We start from the raw sequence: 23,896 nt of genomic DNA, 5'->3' as shown, positions 1-23,896 counted from the left end.
AATGCTGAGAAGCATGGAGATCATTTATTAAGTTACTAGAAACATGAAAGAAGAATTTACACTGCAGTAGAACTGCCAAACTGCAGGCTTTCAGAAGCTTTAAAGAAACAGAAATCTAAAAACATACTTTTCTAACCCCATCGAAATCACAGGTGCCAAGTTCAACTGAATGAATAATTTGTCATATACAAGTTTATCATTGTGGAATAAGAGTCCAGAAAGATAACAGACCAGTGGACTCAACCCCTGGGCATTTCTAAGGATGCTTATCAGAGTCAATGGTCAGGATCCTCCCACTGATCGACTATTTCCAAACCATGCCTCTGAATAACTGTAATTTATTTTCAGAAGGGGGAAAAAAACCTCAAAAAACCAAACTCAAACCACCAAACCCAAAACGAAAGAGTGTGAAAATAACTACAGGCACAAAACCAGGGTAAAATACTGCTTCTGAGTAAGATGCAGTTACATATTGTTTTGACTGCAGAGTGCAAGTATTGACTGACTATCTTAAGTCTGTGATGCTATGCTACGGTCACAAGATCTCAACAGATGATGCACCTTGTCTTTGGAAGAGCAAAAACCTCCCACCTCTTATCTCTATAGTGCAATAAGTCAATCTGTTTCTTTCTATGACTTGTATACAAAGAACACTCCTTTTTCACTCAAATGAGGCAAACCCTCACTTTAATTGGTGGGTTTGTTTCACATTCATGTATGACCTACCATCTGATGAATTCTCAAAGCATGCAAAAGACAGACGGTGCATCTAGCATACAGCCTGCAGAACAGTGCAGTACACTGCTGCACTATTCCTACAAACAGCTTGTGGAAGTGATAATGTTTCAGATGGCCCAAAGAAAATATTAACTAACTTATGCTCAAAGCAGGATCTTCTAGGGCTAGGCCTAACCACGTCTCACCCAACTTACCTTTGACATGCGAGAAAAATATGGTATTGCATTTTCTACCTTATAGTCTGTGCTGTAGAGGATCTGTCCTGGTGTGACAGTAAGCTCTGTAGCCTCAATATTTCTTACCACATTCTCATACTCTTGGTCACATAAATTCTCAACTCCCCAAGAGCTGCTAAATTAAATTCTGAATAGTTGAAAACTTAAGAGTCTAACCTTCATGTAACTGATACAGTACACAGCAGAAAAAAAGCAACAGTCATCCAGATCTGCATTCTGGAAATTGCTCTGACATTCTGTTTTCTGCTTGTTCGAACAGCAAAGACTGCAGTAAGTGACTCTTTGCCTGTATACTTTTAGAACATGGTCGGCTTTTTCTCCCAACACTAGTTCTGAATGAAACGATATGTCACCAAACCTAATTATTAAGAACTTGAAGTCAAAGATAATCTTTGTTAGACCACAGAGTTACATGCTGCCAACTTTCACTCTAGCTTACATGGGATGGAACTTGAACATGGAAATATCTGGCACTTTATAACATGCTACTTATTTTCATTTTGTATTGATAAAAGAAGTATGTTTAAAACAGTTTGAACAGAAAAAATGAAAAAATTAAACATCCTTTTGCACACGACATTTGAAGACCTTTACCATATTTTGACAAATAGAAGAATGTGTATTCTCCAACTTTTATGGGTTTAATGATCCCTTTTCATATGCAGATAGGACCTTTTCTTAGTACAAGGACATGGACAAATGCCAAAACCTACATATCATATCTACAAATATCGTTAAGTGAAAGAACATCATCTTCAACTACAGTGCAAGATTTTTCTTTAACTCTAAAACAACTTGAATAAGACATCCATGCAAGTCTAAGGAAAAATCCATTCAGTCCAAAAAGCATTCTCTTTTTACATGTTCACTCCAAAATATTTTAAGGTGAATAAACCCCACAGAAATCATAAGCATACAGGGAAATACAATGATAACTGGTCTCCCAAATCTCAGAATGTTCACAGAAGTGATACTGATTTAAAAATAAATTAATGAGATCAAAAGCAGGCTTCATTAAAGTCACGCTAAAATAAAATGTATACATTTTCTAAACCACTTTAGTATGTTTCCAAGATTCTACTCTTATTCACTTCCTTTGACAAGTTCTGAAAATAATGACTAAACTAAGAATTAAAGCCGGTGATAGCCTAAGTCTTCATAAATGCACAACAGGAGTGACCTTATAATATCTTGTTAAAAGCTGTTCTCTTATAAGAAAGAAAATAAATTTTGTCCCTTGTTCTAATTTTTTTTTTCAAGCTTTACTTTTACATTCTATCTATGGGGGTAAACAACAAAAGATCTAATAACCAGGTAGAATTCAAAACATGAGGAGAAATTAAGACATTTATCCGATTTAATAGAAAAGGAACAGTTATGATGTCCATTACACTGAGAAAATCTATCCTTTTGAAGAGGGGATGAAATAGGAAGCTAACTGATTCTAATTCTTTTAAAGCATAAAATCAAAACAAGGTAGACTAACATGGAATCACATTTTTACTTACAGGACTGTAACTGGCAGATCACTCCTCATATCCAGTGAATGTTATGCCAGTAACATTCAGAAGCTACATCTTTCCCCATCTCTCATGAATGCTTCTGACATTTCCCTTACATTTAAGAAAAGAACAATAAACAGTGGTTGGAACTAGATGATCTTTAAGGTCCCTTCCAACCCAAACCATTCTACGATTCCTTAATAAAATTGGTGTGTGGTGGGAGACAAAGGAAAGGAAACAAATAAATCAGTATAGAGGAATATGAAAACAATTACCTACACAGTTGTCCAAAGGGGAAAAATTGAAACAGACAAGAAGAAAGAGTAAAAAAACCCCAAAACTAATTTGTATGCAAGATCTTTAAAAATTGTTATTTAAGGATCTTTATAGCATCTAAAAAATTATGGCTTAAGGAGACAATGCAAAGTGCTGAGCTGAGATACTGCAAAATATTGAGGAAAAAGCAGTCGAAGAACAAGAGAAATAAATAAAAGTAATGTATTAAACTAAGAACCAGGAAAAAATGTCTACAGTTAGTCTATGGAGTATAGGTTAATTCTGCTTAGAGGTTAGCCATGAAATGGAGCATTTCAGCTGAAAAGCAGTAGGAAAGGTTACCTCTGGAGCACTGGAACCTCTACTGGAGTCCTCTTACTTGCACAGAGGAATAATTCTCCCTAGTCCTTTCTAGATAGGCTATCTCAAACATTATTATGTGCTGTCCACAGTGTGCCATAGGCAACTTGTACTCAAAAAAGGAACTCTGTCTTTTTATTAAATTGAAACAAAAAAATTCACTTTATAGAGATATGAATTTATAATCGATAACATTATATACAAATTTGAAATGTAAAGGTTTTCTCACACTAGAAAGACAAGTGTTTTTCTAACTAATATAGGCACTTTTATTCAACCTTGTTACAATGCACAGTGTTCAGTGGGGAGGAGTCAAAATTATTACTGGGTAAGTCCATGATAGCAATAGGAGACCTAAACAGAAAAGAACTCTGAAAGTGAAGTTGAATAACTATTAAAACCGAAGAGGAAAGTCCTTGCAGAAATGTAACTAAAAAGACACTATGTTAAGAAATAATGTTAAAATTTTTTCTGTAGGTGGCAAAAGAATATTGTAAGTTTGGGGACCTTCCAGAAAACGTCAGCAAAATACAGAGCCTAGTTCTTCAACTCTATTCCCCTAAACATCATTATAAGGTCTTTTAGTTATATAGTTCTGAATATCATTGCCACATCAAACCTGATTTCCTTCTCATGCATCTACTTGTGAATAAAGAAATGGTTTGATGCCATATTTAAAAGAGTGCACTTGCTTAACATATTAACAATGTTATATTTGTGGTCTTCGTGTATTTATAATTTTAAAATACAGTGTATGAAATTCTTTAGTGATAGGTCCATATGAAACATTTTCCATTAGATGAAGTCTCTTTCAAAGAGCATAGAACTTTTGTGCATGGAACTTGGATATCGCTTCCTGGGTGTAAATAAAATGGTTGTATTTATCAACGACCCATCTGACAGGTTGAAAAAAGGTAAAATTGTTATCTCACAGAGAACTCCCATGGCAAATATTTTGAACAAACAAATTGAAATAATAGAAGATTTTTAATTCTACAGAACCTTTTATCAGAATGTTAAATAACTTTATATTGACTTTGCTTTTAAATACATGGTACTGAGATTTGGACAGATCAAGTGATAGACCCAGCCTCAGTTAATCTGTGACAGACCTAAAAAGAAAACAGATTTGCTCAATACCACTGTAAGAAATGACATTAAAATTAGGGAATTAAAATTAGATTAATATTGCAGTTAAAATATCAGACACACAATATCTTAACCCTCACATCAAATTATCAAAGGCAAATAGACATGTATCTTGATGGCCTATGATGCCTATCTAGGATCCTGGGATCATCATTAAAACTCACTATTTGTACTTTAAGATTAATCTATTGATAAAAACTTTATCATTTGACTATTATACATATTTTAAAATTCCATGTCCTAATGGTAACAGAAGAAGAAAATAAAGATTTCTTTCCTATTTCTTCTTCCAACTCCCGCAACATATGTATTAAGAATAAGTGGTATGAGTTCATCAACCCTTCAAAAGCTGTCAGTATGCTTTACAGAGAGCCTCTATTTTCAGATTCTACCTCTCTATCAGGAATGACAAGATTATACTTTTGCAAGTCATTTTACAAACAGGGATAGGACTGACAAGTCAGAAAGAGGGACACCAATCCTTACAATCATTACAGTTTAGAGATAGCAATTAAACCCCCCAGTCCCTAGTTGTATGTCCACTATTATATCCCATTGCAAGCTATAGATTTTGCATAAAATAAAGAGATAATATAAGCCAAAAGCACAAATTCCTAATACCAAAAATTTAACAGCCACGCACTTGTGCTGTACCTGTTGGGTACGGGCAGTACCAAGAAAAATGGCTCAGTCCCACCATGTAAAAAGGTAGAAAAGTATTATTTATGACAGATCTTACAGTGACCAGACGACGTAGATATGCTCCAAAAAACTGTAAACCTTGAGGACTGAATGGGTAAATCCTACACCTATCTGCACTCCACAGAATTTATATTACAGTATACTAAATGATAGCGTAAGAGTTTCAAGTGCAGCAACAAAGCAGCAAAATAGAAGGTATAACTGTAAAAAATGCAAATGTCATGGGAAAAAATAGTGCATTTAAAATAGTAAAAATAAAAGGTTTATATAGTAAGTTAATCACACAAATGTGATGATAAATCCTATTACATTACTGAGCTTAAGCCTACCTAAATTACAAACGAAGGGGAAAGGCCTCCTACCTATCACTCTCCTGACTCACTTGTAAGTAGGAATGTGCATTTTGGCCTTTCATTCTCCTACAGCCAGTAGTAAAGGCCAGGAGTGGTATCAATCTCATGGAAAAGGGAAGGACTGGAGGAGGAAACATGCAAGGGTTTGCAACTGCATTTATAGGTGTACGTCAAACAGACAAAGGAGAAATACAGAGCTTAGATTTATATCACTCGTGTTTCTCCCTCTAAAATAACAGTAACATCAGTAATGCAGGCAGATAAAAAGAAAAAAAATCTTGTAAACAGAAGAAAATATGTAAACAGTTTAATTATAGAAATACTTGTCTACCTAATGTCACTGAACTGTTAAAACTAAGTAATAACACTTGTACGTTTACAAAGTACTACAGAGGAAAAGCAAACATGTTTTATATGATGTTTATGGTGTTATTCATCACTTTGGAGATGAAATTCCCACTTGAAGTTTACTGTAGAAAAGTAAAATTGATTTCCCCCTTCTGGTAAACAGAAGTAAAGCTACATTCTTCCAGCTCCAAGGGCATCAGCAGAACAGTTTCACCACTGTAGCTATATCTCTGCCAGCGTTCTGTTATAAACAAAGCTGACAAAGTTCATGAGGAGCTAACATAGAAGTTCTCAGTCTAAAAGTACAGAGAGATTGAGTTCTTTTCAGTGACAGGCAGACAGAAGGGGGGGGGGGGGGGAGTTATTTGAAACGTCCCTAATTCTATTGCTTCTTTGGTTCCTTCTTCCTTAGGAAGTTTGCAGTGCACGAATTTTTAATGTGAACAAAGGTCCAAGGAAGTTTTACTGCAAAAATAAACAAGATATTTATGACAATAACACTGACAGACGTATATCTTCCTGGAACAAAGAACTAAGGAAAAAAACACTTCCAATGCAGAGATTTCTGTTGCATCCATGGCAACTCAGTATAACATGACATATGACAGTTCTGAAGGAACTGTTTTCTTCCACTATATAAGACTTCTTAGAGACTATCCTCTTCTTGAGAATCATAAAATGAGTAGTTTCATGAATACTGGATTTTTCAAAAAACAATTCACCAAAAGCCAAAACTGCCATACAAAGCAGTTGTGATCACATGTGAACAGAGGCAAAGTGCGTCATTAAAAGGAAGACATAATACAAGCCAGATTTCCTGCCCAGCTTCCTCTAACCTCTGTTGCAGAGCTATTTTCCTCCTGCAGTAAAAGGTGAGCCTAGAAATTGTTCTGCCCACTAAGCAAGCTCTGTCAGAACACAACTGACATGACATGCTTGTACAGTGGGAAGGATCACATCAGGTATGCTCATCAACACACATACTTGACCATTCTCTAATTGTAATGACTTACAAGGAGTCCACCAGGCCAGTTGTAAATTCTCACTCCAACAGCAACCCAGCATTAAGTATTGCTTAAATCTTGCTTAATTACCTTATTAATCTTTAATATAAAAAATTATCTTGTCACAACTAAAATACTATAGAAAACTGAATGATCTTAAGCCTGATATGCTACTATATCCATGCAACAGGATGTGCTGTGAATTTATTACACATTAACACTAAATTTCCTGACTTCCATCCACTTAAATAAGCTCTTTCCTGTTATTCTATTATAACATCTAGCCAGAAAACCCATACCTGAATGGTTATTTTCTATAGAAAATAGTGATTATATAGTGATATATCAAAACAAACATTAGTTGTTGTTCTCTAATACTCTCCCATTGGGTACTTGACTAGTGACAGGTTTGAGATTACTGTGTTGGAACCTATTTTCGTGTGACAGCCGCAGTGCAGATACTTGTCGATACACCGGTGCTGAATGCTAATCAGTACTACAGTCTGGGAACAATTGCCAGCTACGTCACTTATCACTAGAATGAACAAAAAGGCATTAATTCTCTTATCATATGCTTTGTGCTTCCTGTTGGAAAGGCTAGAAACTACTAGGAAATATTAGGAGGGATAAAATAATTATAAATCAATAGGAATTTCAAGGATTAATGATCAAAACAGTTCCAAAAGTCACTTAAGGAACTTGCTACTCTTCTTCATATATATAAATTTAATGCTGTTCAAAAGAGATCTTGATTATTTGGATGAAAACTGAATTGAGCACAGGTTATGAATAAAATGCATTAAAAGATGTAATGTGTGATAGAAGCAGGACACAAAACATACATTTCCCTTACTTTGTATATTCGGCTATATCACTTGCCAATATTCTCACAGAACAACTTTCTAATAAAAGAAGTATTTTTGGTATTAGTGTATATTCTATATTTTAGTATATGTAGAATTATTCTCACCAAACAACTTTCTACAAACATAAGTATTTTTAGCTATTAAAAAGTTACTTGAAGTGTATATGCTACACTATAATTTTGATAATTTAAAATTCATAGAACAGATGCAAAGTAGGTACTTCTCTGATGCTAATTTAACAGCATGATCAAATAGTATTTCCTGTAAATAAAAGCACCTTTTCCTTTTTCTCCAAATAATGATCATCAGGGTACACTCATAATTAAAAAACAAAACAAAAAAAAACCAAACAAACAGTGGGAAAGATAACATAGAAGAAAAATATTAAGAATACTTTTAAAAAAGATCTGTGTGGTAAATATTTTCAAAACCTTCTAATTAAAATAAACAAAATACTAAAATTAAGAGAGAGAGAATAAAGGCTGAGCAGAATGTTCATAAAATATCCCTAGCTGTTTGCAAAGATTTTATCTTTGTCATTTAATGATGATGAAGCCAAATAACTGTTGCTGGAATGGAAGCAGGCTGATGAAGAAGGCTTTCAAATTGAAGCGAGGGATACTGCAATTTATATTTTTCTTAGTAACAGCTCTATGTGTACAATTTCTAAATTTCATTACTTTCTGTAATGGATGTCCCTTTCAACAGATAGTCACGTGTTGATCAAAGATATATTGCTCTAATATGCTTGCATTCTGTTGTATGTCGAATTGTTTGTTCATACAGCCAGCAAGTTCTAAGCAGTTCACAAAGTATCAGAGGATCAGTAATTAATAACAATGTTAACTTCCAGGGGAAATCAGCTTGTTGTGAAGAAAACTTCTCTGGTATTTGATCTAATTTGTGCAAGATTGATAGAAGCATTCAGCTAACTTAAATAAGCAGATTATGTTTTAAAAACTGTTAGCACATACTGAATATTTACATTATTTGAACACAAAGAACATTAATGGTACATTAAAAAAATGAATAAGGTATTTATAAAGCATAAATCAGTTCTAAAAAGCTTGGTATGAAGTAACTTTAACAAATTTCATAAGGAAGGCAAAAAGATACACACTATGATCATTTGTGGACAAAATGAACTGGATATATTTTTTTTATTTTTTTCCAGTTAAAAGAGAAATAATGAATGTAATTAAAATACTGCTAAAAGCATGGCTTATGCATTTAAAAATAAAACATTCAACTTACTTAGATGTGTTTAGTATGTTTTTAGAGATAATTTTACTTCATTCTTCATCAATAAATTTTCATTTCAGGTGGTGGTTTTTTTTTTAACACACACTGTTTAAAGAATGCCCCTATACTACTGTCCACAAACATGTGTCAAAATTCTTAAAGTAAACAGACAAAGAAATCTGTCTGCCATTTCTAGCTTGACATCAAGGTAATTAAGCATGATTTTGGGATAATTCCATTATAATTTCTAAATGATCCAGGAAGTAAATACGTGTGTGCATATATACATAAACATACATATACCAAGAGTTACTCTGTCTACAAACACACCAGCGTGTAATCCTTGCTATTTATTAACTGAATCAAATTAAAAAAAAAAAACTATTTTACAAGGTATTTTGCTTTCATTAGAGATTTAAAAAAGACAACAAATCAAAAGAAGAAAAATGTTTTCCATTCAATTTACCAATTTCTAACAAGAGTTAGATATCTATGGTTATGGGTGTATATATGTGAATGAACGAATAAATCCTTAACCCACCATATCTTTTTCTCCAGTTTGCAAGCTGTCACCCGTGAAAAGTATGGTGTAGATGGTAGGATGATACTGTACCTGATTGGCTCTGGAGGTGGTCATGGGATCAGATGGAGAGGACTTGGTGGTAGTTGGGGAAGATGGCAATGTCTGGGAACAAAGCAGTTCAGGAGCAAATCAACCTTTACAAGCCTTAGACTGAACAGTTAAAAAAATAAATAAAACAACAAAAGTAACATAACTAGAAAATTAAAATAAATAAAAAATGCCTAAGACAAAAATCTTTCTCCTACTCATTGGAACTTAATGGAATTTAAAGTCAACTGGATAAATAATGCATGTAAATATGCATGCTTATGCATGTAAAAACAAATTCATGACTTGAAATCAAGATGGCGAACTCATATAAATACTCAAAAATACGCTGACCACATGAGGAATTCTTTCCTCTCTCCTTCTCTTGGGGAAAATGAAGACTATAGTAAACTAAAATTCCAGCAAGTTCAATGAGTGCACTAGAAATAGTTATCAGTCTACAAACAAAGAGGGCCAATGTCTGAAAGAAGTTAGAAACATTTACTTTGGCACCTTATAACGCACCATTCTATAGCACGGACTATAGCCAGCAAACTGTGTTCCATATCTTTCAAGAATTACACCGAAGCTACTGAGTTTTTAGAATATACTAACTGCTAAAATATTTTCAATCAAGAAACAGGTGAAAAAATGTAAACATCAATCTCATGATGGATGAACATGCAACTAACACCTTCACAACAAATTACTACAATATATTTATGATTAGCGTTAAAACTGTTCATTTAGTTGAGCAAAGGTTAATAATTTATCATCAGGGCTGTGTTCAAAATAAACACAAAAAAGAATTAAGAGTCATATTTATTGATCAACTTTTCTAAATAATATACATATGCTTAACATTAATTCTTGAACATATCAAAAAGCACTGCTCTGTTTAAAAACTTTATGTACACATTTCTCTTAAAGTATTAGATCTCGACAGAATAACTCTTTTTATAAATGTAGTGAAAATGTAAAACTCCAATTTTCAAAACATAACATACAATACTTATTCAAAGCATGATTTTTGACATAAATAAAATTTTATAAATTATTATAAAATATCCAAAATTACACTACTTTTACTTTAAGAAATAAGATGTTAAAATGCTATACAATGTGATTTATCATATGGTCATATAATTACTAACCAAAACTATTTAGAAATAAATGAAGCAAAATTTCAGACTTTCAGCAATTCTGTTACTTACAATCATTGACAGTCCCTCATAAAATAGGTATACATACTTTTGCACTAAAACTCTTAATGCATATGAGAATGCTGGGACACTGTGAATGCATAAAGTTGTGTATTAGCAAAATACGGGCTTGTACATATGCACACACAAATACTTTAGCTGTATGTTAAGCAATATGAAGATCCATTTTTTCATAGTTTGTACATAAACAAGCAGCCAAAACAGGAAAAAAATATCTTAAGAAACAGATACTTATTTTGTGTTTCCAACTTGTAACTCATGTTATAAAACAATAAAAACATAAATAGAACATACACAGCTTAAGCATCAACAGGGACTCTTTCAAGAGGCTTAAATAAAAAATACTTCCATTTATAGGGCATTATAAAAAATATGTAGGTTGGCAAAATTTTATTAGTCAGCAGATGCTATATATTGTGAAAAATCAAGACAATTATAAAAGATTCTCCCATGTCTTCCTGTACAGAACATGGGTTCATTTGGAAGGGTCTAGAATTATTTAGAAAAAGCTGTCAGATTCTATGACAGTACTATTCAATTATAGAATTCTACTTCTGATTTTAATGGGATGATGCATTATCTCTCTTACCAAAGTCTGAAATTGCAATGAACTGATTTTCACCATTTAAGCTTCAACTAATGGGTGGGGGGAGGGAATCTGCAACCAAACGTAAAGGAGAACTGAAACTTATTCTGATAGGTTTTCTTTATTTCTTTATTATAGCTATATATTAAACTCTCCTCCTGAACTAAAAAAAAAACCAAAACCCAAAACAATGTTACTGTTCTCCAGCAAATCTCTGAAAATATATTTTGACTAAAACATTTCAGACATCTGATAGTTTGTGTGATCAACACCACTGCTAACTAGAGCATACTGTGTTCTGTATTGTTTTGGTATGCTAAGCTAATTCATAAGAAGAAAAATAGTACTTCACAGATTTTACTAAATCTAACTCCTGGATTTACAAGAAAATACATAGAACTCTTCAACACTGAATAATGACCTAATCACTGATACCACAAGTAATATGAGAAACTGGAAGCACCTCAATTTTCAATTCATATCAATCTTCCTAAAGCACAGAAATGTATGGCTGCAATGAAAAAGGAGTGACGATAATAATTTCAGGTAACTGTTGAACTATAACATCTATTAAGTAGAAGCATTTCACTATTCCATTTTTGCAAAAGCTTGTTTAAAATACAATGGGAAAAGGATAAAAACATTTAAAAGCAAATCAACTGTATTAACAAAGACGAATCAAGTACGGGCATATACATTTTTTCCAAATATACATACCATTGAAAAAAAAAATACTAAAAATAGCAATGAAGTCTTTTGGTTTGTGTTTTTCATGTTTTTTCCTTTGTATATCAGGTTGTTTATTTTGAGGTTCAATCTCTCTTATTTGTTTATTGACATAACTGCTTTCATTTTTTAATATATGTCTATACATATATATAAAAGAATATATATATAAAAGAACAGACAGAATTTTGTAAAAATCCCTTTTCATGCTTCTGCATATTTATGGAGACACACCTATTTATTTCTTGAATATTAAAGTAACACAAAGTAATTTCTCAAAAATCAAAGAAACACAGGAATACATTTGTATTTTGTATTAGATGTCCATTGCCTGATAATGTAATTTATTGATATATTCTCAATTACATTGCAAGAACTCAATTACATTGCAAGAACTCTTAGGCAAAATTACTTCTTAAAGTTGGACAGAGCTCAATAATTCTGATTTATTAAGCTGCAAAGAATAATTTTGTTTTTAAATTTGGCAAGTGTTTTGCATTAGGCAAGCACTTGAATTTAGTAGTTATTAGGCTTCTGGGAATGAGATGTATAAAGTGATTAGAAATCATAAGATGAATATACATTATAGACTTTGAAACATGCATATTATAATTGAAGCTTTCCTGAAATTGCGGGTAGACTGATGACAAGGTTATAGAAAAAAAACCCTGTCGAAATTTCTACTACATACCACTTCTAAGACTCACAGGGGAGAGAGGGTAAGCTATATTTTGAATAGTATATTCCAAGCAATGATGAAATTGGTCTCCTCTATTATATTATTTCCTTTCCTATTACTTATGAGACAGTGAATGGGAGATTATATTTACAGGTAAGAGAGCACTGCTTGTTTTAACTTTAAGCTTCTAAACCAGATGTTTGAGGAAACAGATTTTAAGTAATAAAAAAGATTAATTTTAGAAATAAAAATCTGTTTGAGCCACATTTGAGTTATATTATTTTCTGAAAGTCCAAGAAAATATTTCTTCCTTGTGTTGCCCACAAGAATTGATTGTACTGTGAGAGACTGCTCTCAGGCTGCACAACATACTAAAGGGTGCAGAAAGATGGTCAAAGCATCACTTTCATGCTTCATATTTTTGAGTAACAGAGTGAAGATACAGCTCTATGACAGCAGTATAGAATACATATACTCCATCTGCACAGCATTCCAAAAGGTCTCTGACCTCTATTTTAATGACTTCATGGATTGCTTAATGCAGACCTATGTATAAATGACAAATGTCACTACCTCATACATATGTACTAAAATATTTCAATAATTACACCTTAGATAATAGATGTTGTACCGAGATAACATTTCTTAGTACCTATTACTCCACCTATATATAGAACAGTAGAAAGAAAAGGCATAAAACGAAATACCATTTGAAAACAGTGGTAGCGACATGAAAGCATATAAAGAACATCATTTAAATGTGAAGATGAAACTGCATTTACAGCTTACCAATATCTAGTTTCGTGCTACTGTGCTTGCCAAACATAGGAAATTTTTGTAATGACAATACCCACATTAAATTACTATTAATACTAAGCTAATACTGAGTTTCAGTCTTGCATATATTAATATTGGTGCTTTAAGTCACTGAAATTAATGTGATGACAAAACTAATTTGTTTAAGCTGAGATTTTAATGCACTTTAAGAAAAGGTGGTATCTTCTTTGAATTGTATTAAACAGTTGAATACCTTCTGCAGCTAAAATGAGAAACAGAGAGCACTGCAAGGCCCCACTGTGCTGAACAAATTATAAAAGACTGATTTACTGGACTTCCAATAGGACTAGAGATGAGCCTTTCTAAACAGACCACTTGCTTTGCTAAACATATTAGATCTTCTTTTCATCTGCTGTAAACTCCTTTAATCATTAACTTCGGCAAATGATCCTAATCTCAGGGAAGACTGTATAAATACATAACACATTTCAAAAACAAAATTTGGGAAAAGACATAATCAATGATTAATAATTTATTCACAACCCAGATTGTAAAAATGCTACTTTGATGACTTCAGTGATCAAATTTTACTTGCTATCTTTTCATTTCTATGAAGAACAAATAAAATGCATTCTGATGATATTTCATCCTCTTTGGATTTGGTTTTGCTTTTGCATAAAATAATACACAGAGCATAGGGCAATACAAAAAGACTAAGAAAGCTAGCATAAATAGATGGAATGCTTACTTATAGGTGTTTATAGAGATAATTTATCTGCATTCATGAACTCTTGGGGACTTGTCTTTGAAAAAAGAAAAGAAGCGTGGTAAGCATGATGTAAAAAAAAGATTATCTTGTGTTCTATCTGGGGACAAGAAGGGGTAAAGACCTTAAAGCAAACCAACAGGTTCCACTTGGATCATCAGAGCAACTCTGGATGGAGGGAATGATTTAGGATGAAGACTACTGTAAAATGGACACAGAAGAATCAAGACCTTCTCTTTCCTCAAAACTTGTGGCAGTAACATAGAACTACTACAAGATCTGGTGCTGTTACAGAGAAATACCAGAAAACTCAAGTAAGTAACCAGACACAGGCATCAAAACACATAAGAGATGGGTCTAAGCATCATGTCAAAAAAACCCAAGGGAAAAAAAAATGTCACCTTTTGATTCTGGGCTACTTTGGGGTTTAGAAAAATACCACCAAAACTATAAAGCCATAACAATGCATGAAATAACTTCAGGATTTTCCTTCTGCTGAAAATTGCTGCTGTGCATCCCCCAGAAAAATCTTCTCTTTGCATTCCACTTTTGAAGTACATACAATGAAGAGTTAACCGTCAGCTACAGAGTTAATTGTGTTCATAAAACAGTTTCACATATACATTGAAATTATATCCAACACTGATGAAATGTAACAGAAAATTAAAACACAGATCTGGTACCAGAATTAAGGGCACATGAGGGACAGTAGCATCATAGGATATTTAGCATTTATGGAATGCTAAACTTTTGCCATGGCATGTATAGAACTGTCTCTCTAGCAAATAATGACAATTCTTTTATTTTTTTATTTTGTTCTCACAACTTGTAAGCACAACTGCATATCTTACTATTCACTGCAGAATGGTAACTGATGCGATTTTCCACCTATATTCAAAGTGGTAAAAGTTTATGAAAAATTGTTGTCTAGATGAAGAGACAAGGTGATCTACAAAACTATTCATGATTATCTCAAATAAAAAGGTACAGTTATTTTCTCATATTCTGGAGTTTAGTGAGGTTCGTCTTGGTGACAGACTGTTGCCTTAAATGGATGATAAAAAGAAGAAATGATCATCAGAAATAAGAGGCATTTTAAGAAACCAATGAAGGCTTCTTAAGGAAGGAAGGAAGGACTTGGGGGTATTGGTGGATAAAAACCTGAATATGACCTGGAAGTGTGCACTCACAGCCCAGAAAGCCAACTGTATGCTGGGCTGGATAAAAAGAGGTGTGTCTAGGAAATCGAGAAGTGATTCTCCTCCTCTACTCCATTGCTGCGTGAGCAGGTCCAGAGTAGGCCCACGAAGATGCTCAGACAGCTGGAGCACCTTCCCTGTAAAGACAGGCTGAGAGGGTTGCTGTTGTTTCACCTGGAGAACAGAAGGGTCTGGGGACACCTTATAGCAGCCTTCCAGTACCTAAACTAGAAGATGGTGAAAGATTTTTTTATCAGAGAGCATAGTGATAGGATGAGGGGTAACATCTTATAAATTGAAAGAGGGTAGACTTAGATTAGATATTAGGATTAGATATCCAGTATCTTTACTGTGAGTACTGTGAGGTACTGAGATACTGGAACAGGCTGCCCAGTGAAGCTGTGGCTGTCCCATCCCTGACAAGTGTTCAAGACCAGGGTGGATGGCTTTGAACAGCCTAGTCTGGTGGAAGGTGTCCCTGCTGATGGCACAGGGGTTGGAATTAGAAGGGTTGGAACTTTAAGATCCTGTCCAACCCAAACTATTCTATGATTCTACGAAGCGTACCAAGACTTTCTAGTCTGAAGAACTCATATCGTATATTTAAAAATATCGAACACCTCCATTAAAGCCTGTATTTTCACATGTGTATTCTTGTCAGGTTCTATTTAAGCATTTCAAAGTAAAACTTTTCAATTTTTTTTTTGTTGATCAGCATTTCTGAAGTAAAAGTAGTAATTTTCTAAAGAATAATGTGAATTTACAAATCTGAGTTCAGACATACAGTTTTGCAGATTTTGAATACAGTGTCTGGGACCACGATTAATGAACAGAAGTTAGAGGCTCATGAGAGTTAACTATCTACTGAAAGAGCTGAAATGAAACTGGCTCCAACGAAAATACTAATTGGAAGTTCTATATGTGAAAGTTTTACTCTTGATTTTCAAGGATGAAATTCTGAAACTTGTGTCCATGCTTCGATAGTTAAACATTTCATAGAATCAAAGAATGATTAAGGTTGGAAGGGATCACAGAAGACGAAACAATGCAAACTCCTTTGTTTAAAGTCAAATTAGCTGTAAGATCACACATCTTCCCTTTCACATAATGCACAGTTCTGCAATGGCCATCTCTGATTCCATGTGCTTCCTGGATGGGCTTCTACAACAACTGCTACCTGTAAAACACCTGCAAGGAAAATTCTACTAGCGTCCAAAGAAGCTGCAACAGTTTCTGAAGAGGACGATGTGATAAGAACACATTATGCAGCCTTTTCCATTGTTCATAGGACCTGCTATTAATTTAGAGGTGAAATTTAAATCTTTGTATGTTAATCATAAAGCTGAAACAGCTCAGGCTCCTGATCACCTTATGAAAACTGTATTCTGTTCCCCTGGGTTACAATATGGTCTGGAAGAGTTAGTGTGACATTTCAACTCATAAAGAGAGAAAAGGGAGATGAGATGCTTATAGCAGTTTCTGGGAAGTAAAAGGCCACAGGAATTGGTTACTGTTGAATTTCACATAGGAAACAGCCGATGGCTGACATCTATGAAGAGATTGCTTATGTAGATATAAAAGACGAAAATATTTGTCAATTAAATATCTATCAGACCTGCCTGGAGGAGAAAACTACCTCATATCTACTGATTAGTCCATAGGATTAGGAGATGTGGAAAGATGCAGTGGAGAAAGCTCAAAAGGAACCAGACAGACTTGTTTACAAATCTTCTATAGCTGAAAATGCTAAAGTTAGAGAGACCAGAAAGTTTGGATAGTGACTTCCATTAGTAAGGAGAAATGCTATAGGCCAGACTCACCCTCCATGTATACCCATGGCCTTTCTGAAGACAGAAAGTGCTGGAACTCAAGCAGACAGACAGTCAGTCTTCATTGAAAGAGGACTGCCTGTCTTCATTGAAACTGTAGCCAGAAGATATTTGCTTTCTTAGCTCGCTTCTCTGAAGTGAGTGTTGGTAAAGCAGTCCAGGAAAAAGAAAGGACAATAGGGAAATGAGAGATGCATATACATATGGATGGCATTGCAAGGCTTTAACTACAGGTATCTTCATTCATGGGGAGAAAATACCTTTGCTTTTTGGTAGGAACAGCTAGAAAACCAAAAGAAGTATCTTCAAAGTCCCTAATGAAGATAAAATTTGTTATTACAAATCAACTCCCAAACTCAAAATGCTAAGTCTGCTTTCTTCCATCTACAACGTAATACTTTGGGGTGACAAAGTTCTTGGGTAATATCTAAGACTGGAAGAACCATGTAAAAGTTTGTGTAAAAGAAGAAATTGTAATTCATAACGTTTATTTTTCACCAAGTTAAAAGTTGCTCGTATTATACATGAAGTAAGATACAGGGTATTCTGACATTGGCCAATAGATTACTGCAAACTCTAACAACTAATCTAACAATTTCACTTATTGGTAAAAAGCCTGAATTTTAGATTCATTGAGTCAGTATTTATAATATATGAATTTATCATTAATAGATACTGCATCATTAAAAGAGAAGTTAAATAATTCATTGTGGCTAAAACTGCTCAACACATGCACATGCCTATCTCCACCTATTTGCAGGCATGTAATTATGCACCTGTATGTATACAGGTAATATATTTTAAAATTTTAAGACATAGAGCCAATCCTAAGTAATATTCTTTTAAATTATACATTGTGTTTAGTCTGTGTCTTAACTTCACTAGCAGCAGCTCTGTTCAAACATGGAATTGTGTTTAAAAAAATCCAAAACAAACAACAAACCCCAAACCAAACAACTAACCCCACCCCCCACCAAACAATATTAAAAAAACCCCAACAAAAACCCAAACAAAACAACTCCCCCTCCCCCACCTCAACAACTTAAAAAAAAAAAAGTTTTCTAGACACGTATTGTGGACAAGCTGTATCAACTGTAGATACCAGGCAGAAAGTATCTAGGCATGTCACTAACCAGCTCTGTAATCTAGTTTCTCAGGATCTTACTGACTTGCCTAAAAATTAGCTTAATTTCACTGCAAAGGGGGAAAACGCTTTTCATTGTAATAAAGGACACTCATTTCCCATTGGGTTAAGACATATTGGCATAAAATCTAACATTTTATGAGCAGAAAATTCATTCAAAATACAGATCACTTCAAGTTTTTCTTTCTATCTCAGGCATAATCATTTTCATGTCTAAATAATTGAGAAACTAATCCTGTAAAATTGGGGTTTTTCTTTTTAGTATTTTCTTATCAATTATCTAGGCTATTTTTTATGTAAAAGTATGACATAGACAGAAAAAAAAAAAAGAAGTAAATACTAGAAATCATATACAATGGCTTATGCACAGTTTCATCCATCTAAAGCAGCCTGATAGTTCTGAACTCATCCTGTTTGAACACATCTTCATATAAGCATTCTCTGTGTGTCACGATACACAAACTAAGATAATAGCATACAGTTACCAAATTACTTTATAGGACACTGAATCTTGCTAGTGTAGAAGGACGAAACAATCTTTTCCCATATAGGACAGGTGAGAAACTAAAATCTATCCTATACAGGATAGAAAGACAAGACAAAATTTTACTAATGTTCACTCATTTCTTTATCTTTTTCTTATTCGATACAATGAAAAAACAATTTTAACTCCTGTATGACAGATATTTCACATTCTCCTTACAGAGCTTTTTTTTTTTTTTAATTAACATAATTATAATTGTTTTGGAAAATGTAATGAATTACGGAATACTAGACCAATAATACCTTGCAAATATATTTTGCGTTGCCCGTAGATTTTGAAAGAAGTCAGTGTAAAAGAGGCAAAAAGATGTCAAAAATAATATAAAATGAAATTGTAGAAAACATTCCAAGTAAAACTCTCTGTATTTTCAAGTTCTTACAGGTAAGATTTTAAAGTACTTAGTATAGGGTCTAAAAAATCCAATTAACACTTTTGGTTTTATTTTTTATACATAAAAGTAGGAAACATTTAGCTAATCTGTGATTTTTAGTAATGCTAAAGATTTACATCATTTAAGATTAAAATTCAGTGATCTTCGACTAAAACCTAGAAGTGTATTATCACCTTATACAGTAAAGAAAAGTTTATGAAAAATGCCACACATTTGAGTGTGGCACTGAAACTTATAAAACACTAACTAAAAGAACTGCTGAGAAACATGGAACACGTAAGTACAAGGAAAAAGAGGACCAGCAAATTACTAAAGGGTAAAATAACATTCTCTTAAAGAACATGTTATGTTGACCCCTTGCAGCCTTAAAGTTTTTAAGACTTCTAAGGAGCTGCTGTGACTCTCTATTCCCAACCAAAAACTCACTTGTTTGATGCGGTCTGGATTAACAGTGGTCTGAGGCTGTAGAATGCTCACAGGCTCTGTCTTGGCCACATTTTGAGGCATTTCTCGAATCTTCTCTGCAATGAAGCCATGAACCGCATTTAGTGCTTCAACTGTTCCCTGGATCAGACACACCCGCTCTGTAGTACCTGCAAATACCAAAAGTTGATCTTAATAATGTTGATCTTTCAAGATCCCACAAACTGCTTTAATGATGGCATAAAAGATGGCTCTCAAAATTGCAAAACCAACTATCAATACCTCCATAAATACACAAATAAGAGATTTCCAAAAGATAACGTACAGATGGTCTGAAGATGTTTTAAATAACTCCTATTTCTGTAGATCCTACAAAAACATAACTTTCCAAGCCAATCTGGATAATATAAGTTAGACCTAAACAAACAAAAAAATCCACCAAAACTCCCAACATTAGGTTCTGTTGGAAATATTAGCAAATGCCATGAGATAAACCATGTTAATCTCATCTTTTGTATACCACCTCATAGAATTTGCAATTCTATGCAGATTACCAACAAACATTTCATAGCTTTAGTTATAGTTCTTTAGAAAGGCTAATCACAGGCATTATACATGGATTAGAGAAATGTACCAGGGAGGTAACCTCCTCCGTAAAATTCCCTTCCTATCGATTTTACATCTTTAGTAACATCTACTCTTATCAACTCAAGTTATGCTCCTTACAACACTCCAACATAATCTTTAACAGAAAATGGTACAGTAACCTTAGTCATCTGGAAGAAAAAATTGTGTTTTATTAGTAAATGCTTTTCATCGGCTTCCGTGGATGATCTTTAAAGATTAAATATTTTATTACCTAAAGATGAAACAGCAGATTAAGAGCCCCGCCTGCTCATTAACTTAGTGTATTCATGTACACTTAAAATCTTTCAAAGACTTTTTTCTTAAGAAAGAGTATCAGGCAATTCTAAAATTCCATTTTGTGTAAGAAGCTCTACAGCAAAACTGACAGAATGAGAAAAAAACACTTTTCTCTATTAAAATATGTTATTTTAAAATAATTTAAAATAGGATTAAAATGTGTCAATCTATTTCAAAAGCTGTCAGGTTAATAATCCAATAACCCTTGAGATAACGTTTAAAGTTAAAATGGTTATATTCTTACAATAAGTTACACGAGTATCAATCAAATACACATTTCCAACAGCAAGATTTTTAGAACGTTTATTTGACCTGTTATAGTGCCTTTTCAACAAATGAAGAAAGGGAGTTTGAATGCCATAAGGGTATGTCTCCACAGAAAGTGAAACCTGGTTCCTAGACAAAGCTTTCTCAACTTCCTCCCCCCGCACCCCCCCCCGTTACTTGGCTTCCTCTCCCTTTTGCAAACAACTCCTGTGGTTTCTGTGTAAAGCAATCTAGCTCTAAGAAAATGCTCTGGGGAGTCTTTATGCTGCAGTATTAATTGTCTCCTAAATGATGAGATGTGATGCGGATTGATCAATGCCACTAATGCAAGTGTTCTCTTGAAACAAAACACAGATCAGGTTACCTCCAAGCTACCAGAGTCTAATACAGAAAGCACTTTACAGGGATGACTACTGTCAAAACAGCTGAAAGGAAAACAGTCAATGTTAAATAGGAATTTCATTAGACTTGACACTAAGCGACTAAAGGGTATTCTACAATCTGTGTGATTTTAGGACGTTCAATATAACAAAAATATGCTTTATGTCTTACTATGGACCAAACACACTACGTTTTAGTCTGCATAAACCAGGATGCAGTAAACTGAAATCACTGTTCCACGAAGATATGCAATTGTGCAAAAGCACATTTCACGCAGAGTAAAATGCAGTTTTAAAGTGCATGACGATAGTAGCACTGTTTCTTCAAGGGTTAGATCAATAAGAAAAAAAGAATAAAGTGGAGAAATCATATATACGTACAGTTGGGAATTGCTTTAATCTTCTGAAGTGATGTTGTTGTATTACTTCACACAACTCTAACAGCTTTTCACTCAGATAACAGAGTACAACAATTTACAAGAGTCACACAGAAGGAAAACTGCCAGCTATATGACCAACCTGTATAACAAAAATAAGCCTATGAATCACTAAAGTTGAAGTTTGTCGTTTTAAAAGCTTTAAGGCTCCATTAGTGTCTAAAGTAAACTGTCAGATTATTTATCATGTTCAGTTGTTTAACAGCTGCCCCAACTCTTCACATTTCTGTGAACAAAAGCTCAGCCATCTATATGCACACTTTTGTCATATGATTTTGATTTTCAAACTAGAATAATACATAAAATTATTAGAATGTACTATAATAACCAATGCCTTTGGGGGGGAGGGGGAAGGGGTAACACAGCCAGTATAAAATTATTATACTTTTTAAATTATTTACAATTCAAATCAGAAATTAGGATCATGAATTGTCTTTTACATGATAAAGAGATAAAACACGCAAAACTGAAGAGTAATTTTGCTACAGAAAATTAGCAGATATAGAGTATGTGGTCATCATCCCTGTACATTCAAAAAAAGTTAAAAATATTTTTACGTGTGTTTGATAATACTAAATCCCATGACAGAAGTTTTCATGTGATCACACAATAGGAAAACAACTATCTAAATACATGATGACGATGTTACTATAGTAATTTCATGTTAACTTTTTCTAAGAAGCCCAAGTAAATTGCTCAGCATTTGTATGTGGTCTAATTTTCAGCAACTAAAATGTGGTTTCTTTCCTCTTTCATCAGAATTAAAATTTAATTTGTATGTGTGTATTTTAATTTTTTCTTACCAAATAAAAGAGGCAGAATGTAACTGTGCAAAAAAGTCTGCCTGTACTGCTCAGCAAACCCAGATTTTTAAAACCAGTAAAGAAAAAAGAAATCTTAATCAGGTTTTTTTTGGTTTTTGTTTTTTAGCTTTTAGGGGAAAATTTTTTTCAGACTAGTTTTTTGCTATGGAAATAGATATGCAATTATACAAAATACTCTTTCTCTGAAGTTCCTCGAGGGGTGGGGGAGGCAGGGAGGGATATGAAAGCATTAGCAGCCATCAACAATTTAAAAGTAAATAAAAACCTGCTTTGAAGTCTAATAAGTTAGCTATGCCTAAATGCTTAACAGCTTGCAATAACTTTATTTTTGTAATTCATTTTTCCTTCCACCTCCTTTAACTACCTAAAATTCTACTTCTGGCGAATATCCTTGGCAACTGCATCACACTAATTTTATCAAGAACTTCAAAACAACAGACCAGAAGCTTTTAAAACAACCATTAGAATAAATGCTAGAAGATGCAACAGGATAAAGGATGCTAATGATTTCAATGTTCTTCTTCCTATATTTAATAGGCATACATCTATATATGGTTACCATTAAACTTTTAAGTGTTCGCTTAAAGACTAAGTCAATGTGTAAGAGTTCTACTGTATTCATAGAAACACTCATTAAGTGTCAAGTATGTTTATTTTATGAACCTTAGTTGTAAGTTTTGGGGAATGCACTGTACCTTTCAGAAAGGACTGCCTAGCATTTATATGACTATATACTTTTCATTGGGCTTTTACATCAATCTTAAAGAGCATTTGAAAACCTAAAAAGCACAATGCATTACCAGCCCAGGGTAGTCCCAATACATCCAACTAATTAAATTTCCTTATATTTCTCCAGGCTACCATGCCAATTTCTTTGACACTGAAAGGGAAAACCTGACAGAGGAGCCAAAGCTAAAATCTTAAATAAATGAAAGGCTGCACTACAATCTCTCATCAGCTGATTCTGCATTAAGCTTTTTATTTGACAACTCAAAGTACAGCAGTCTACTAACCCTAATGTCCTATACATTTATTTTTGTGATCAAATGACTTGTAGAGTGGTACTCTATATAACACTGTCACCAACTGCTTCAGCCTAAAACTGATCTTGCAAAAGCCCTTGGTAACACAGGACTGCACTTTGACACCATGACAAAATGTACACAACCTTGAACAGCAAGGCATAAAAACATCCCACATATGTGCAGTCTCATAGAAATCACAAGACAGTTTTCTCCTTCAGTCCTTATCTTCCCCATGTTCTTTAACCTTTGTTTCTTGAGAGAGAATTAATTGGTCTTAATATAGAACCTCTTCCCATATTCATCACAGATAGAAAGATCTCAGAACAAAGCCTGATGATCTAATAGATTTCCCAAACTGAAAGGAGA

At 33.7% G+C, this 23,896-nt stretch overlaps 1 protein-coding gene across 6 annotated transcripts in view; it reads right to left on the bottom strand.

The window, feature by feature from the left end:
- NOVA1 (NOVA alternative splicing regulator 1) overlaps positions 1-23,896 on the bottom strand; it is a 153,537-nt gene that overhangs the window by 23,185 nt on the left and 106,456 nt on the right. For 4 of the 6 annotated variants that reach the window (XM_030482574.2, XM_030482576.1, XM_030482578.1 and 1 more), the window contains 2 exons: positions 19,677-19,843; positions 9,390-9,461 (listed from right to left, as the gene is read on the bottom strand). In XM_030482574.2, the coding sequence (XP_030338434.1) occupies positions 9,390-9,461; positions 19,677-19,843 (239 nt within the window). The remainder of the gene's footprint in view (positions 1-9,389; positions 9,462-19,676; positions 19,844-23,896) is intronic. The other 2 variants (XM_030482575.1, XM_030482579.1) reach the window with 1 other exon arrangement.

Source organism: Strigops habroptila, chromosome 4 (assembly GCF_004027225.2).
Source record: "Strigops habroptila isolate Jane chromosome 4, bStrHab1.2.pri, whole genome shotgun sequence".
Taxonomy (NCBI): domain Eukaryota; kingdom Metazoa; phylum Chordata; class Aves; order Psittaciformes; family Psittacidae; genus Strigops; species Strigops habroptila.
Note: the sequence above shows the minus strand (reverse complement) of the source record. Positions and strands in the feature narration are given on the sequence as shown.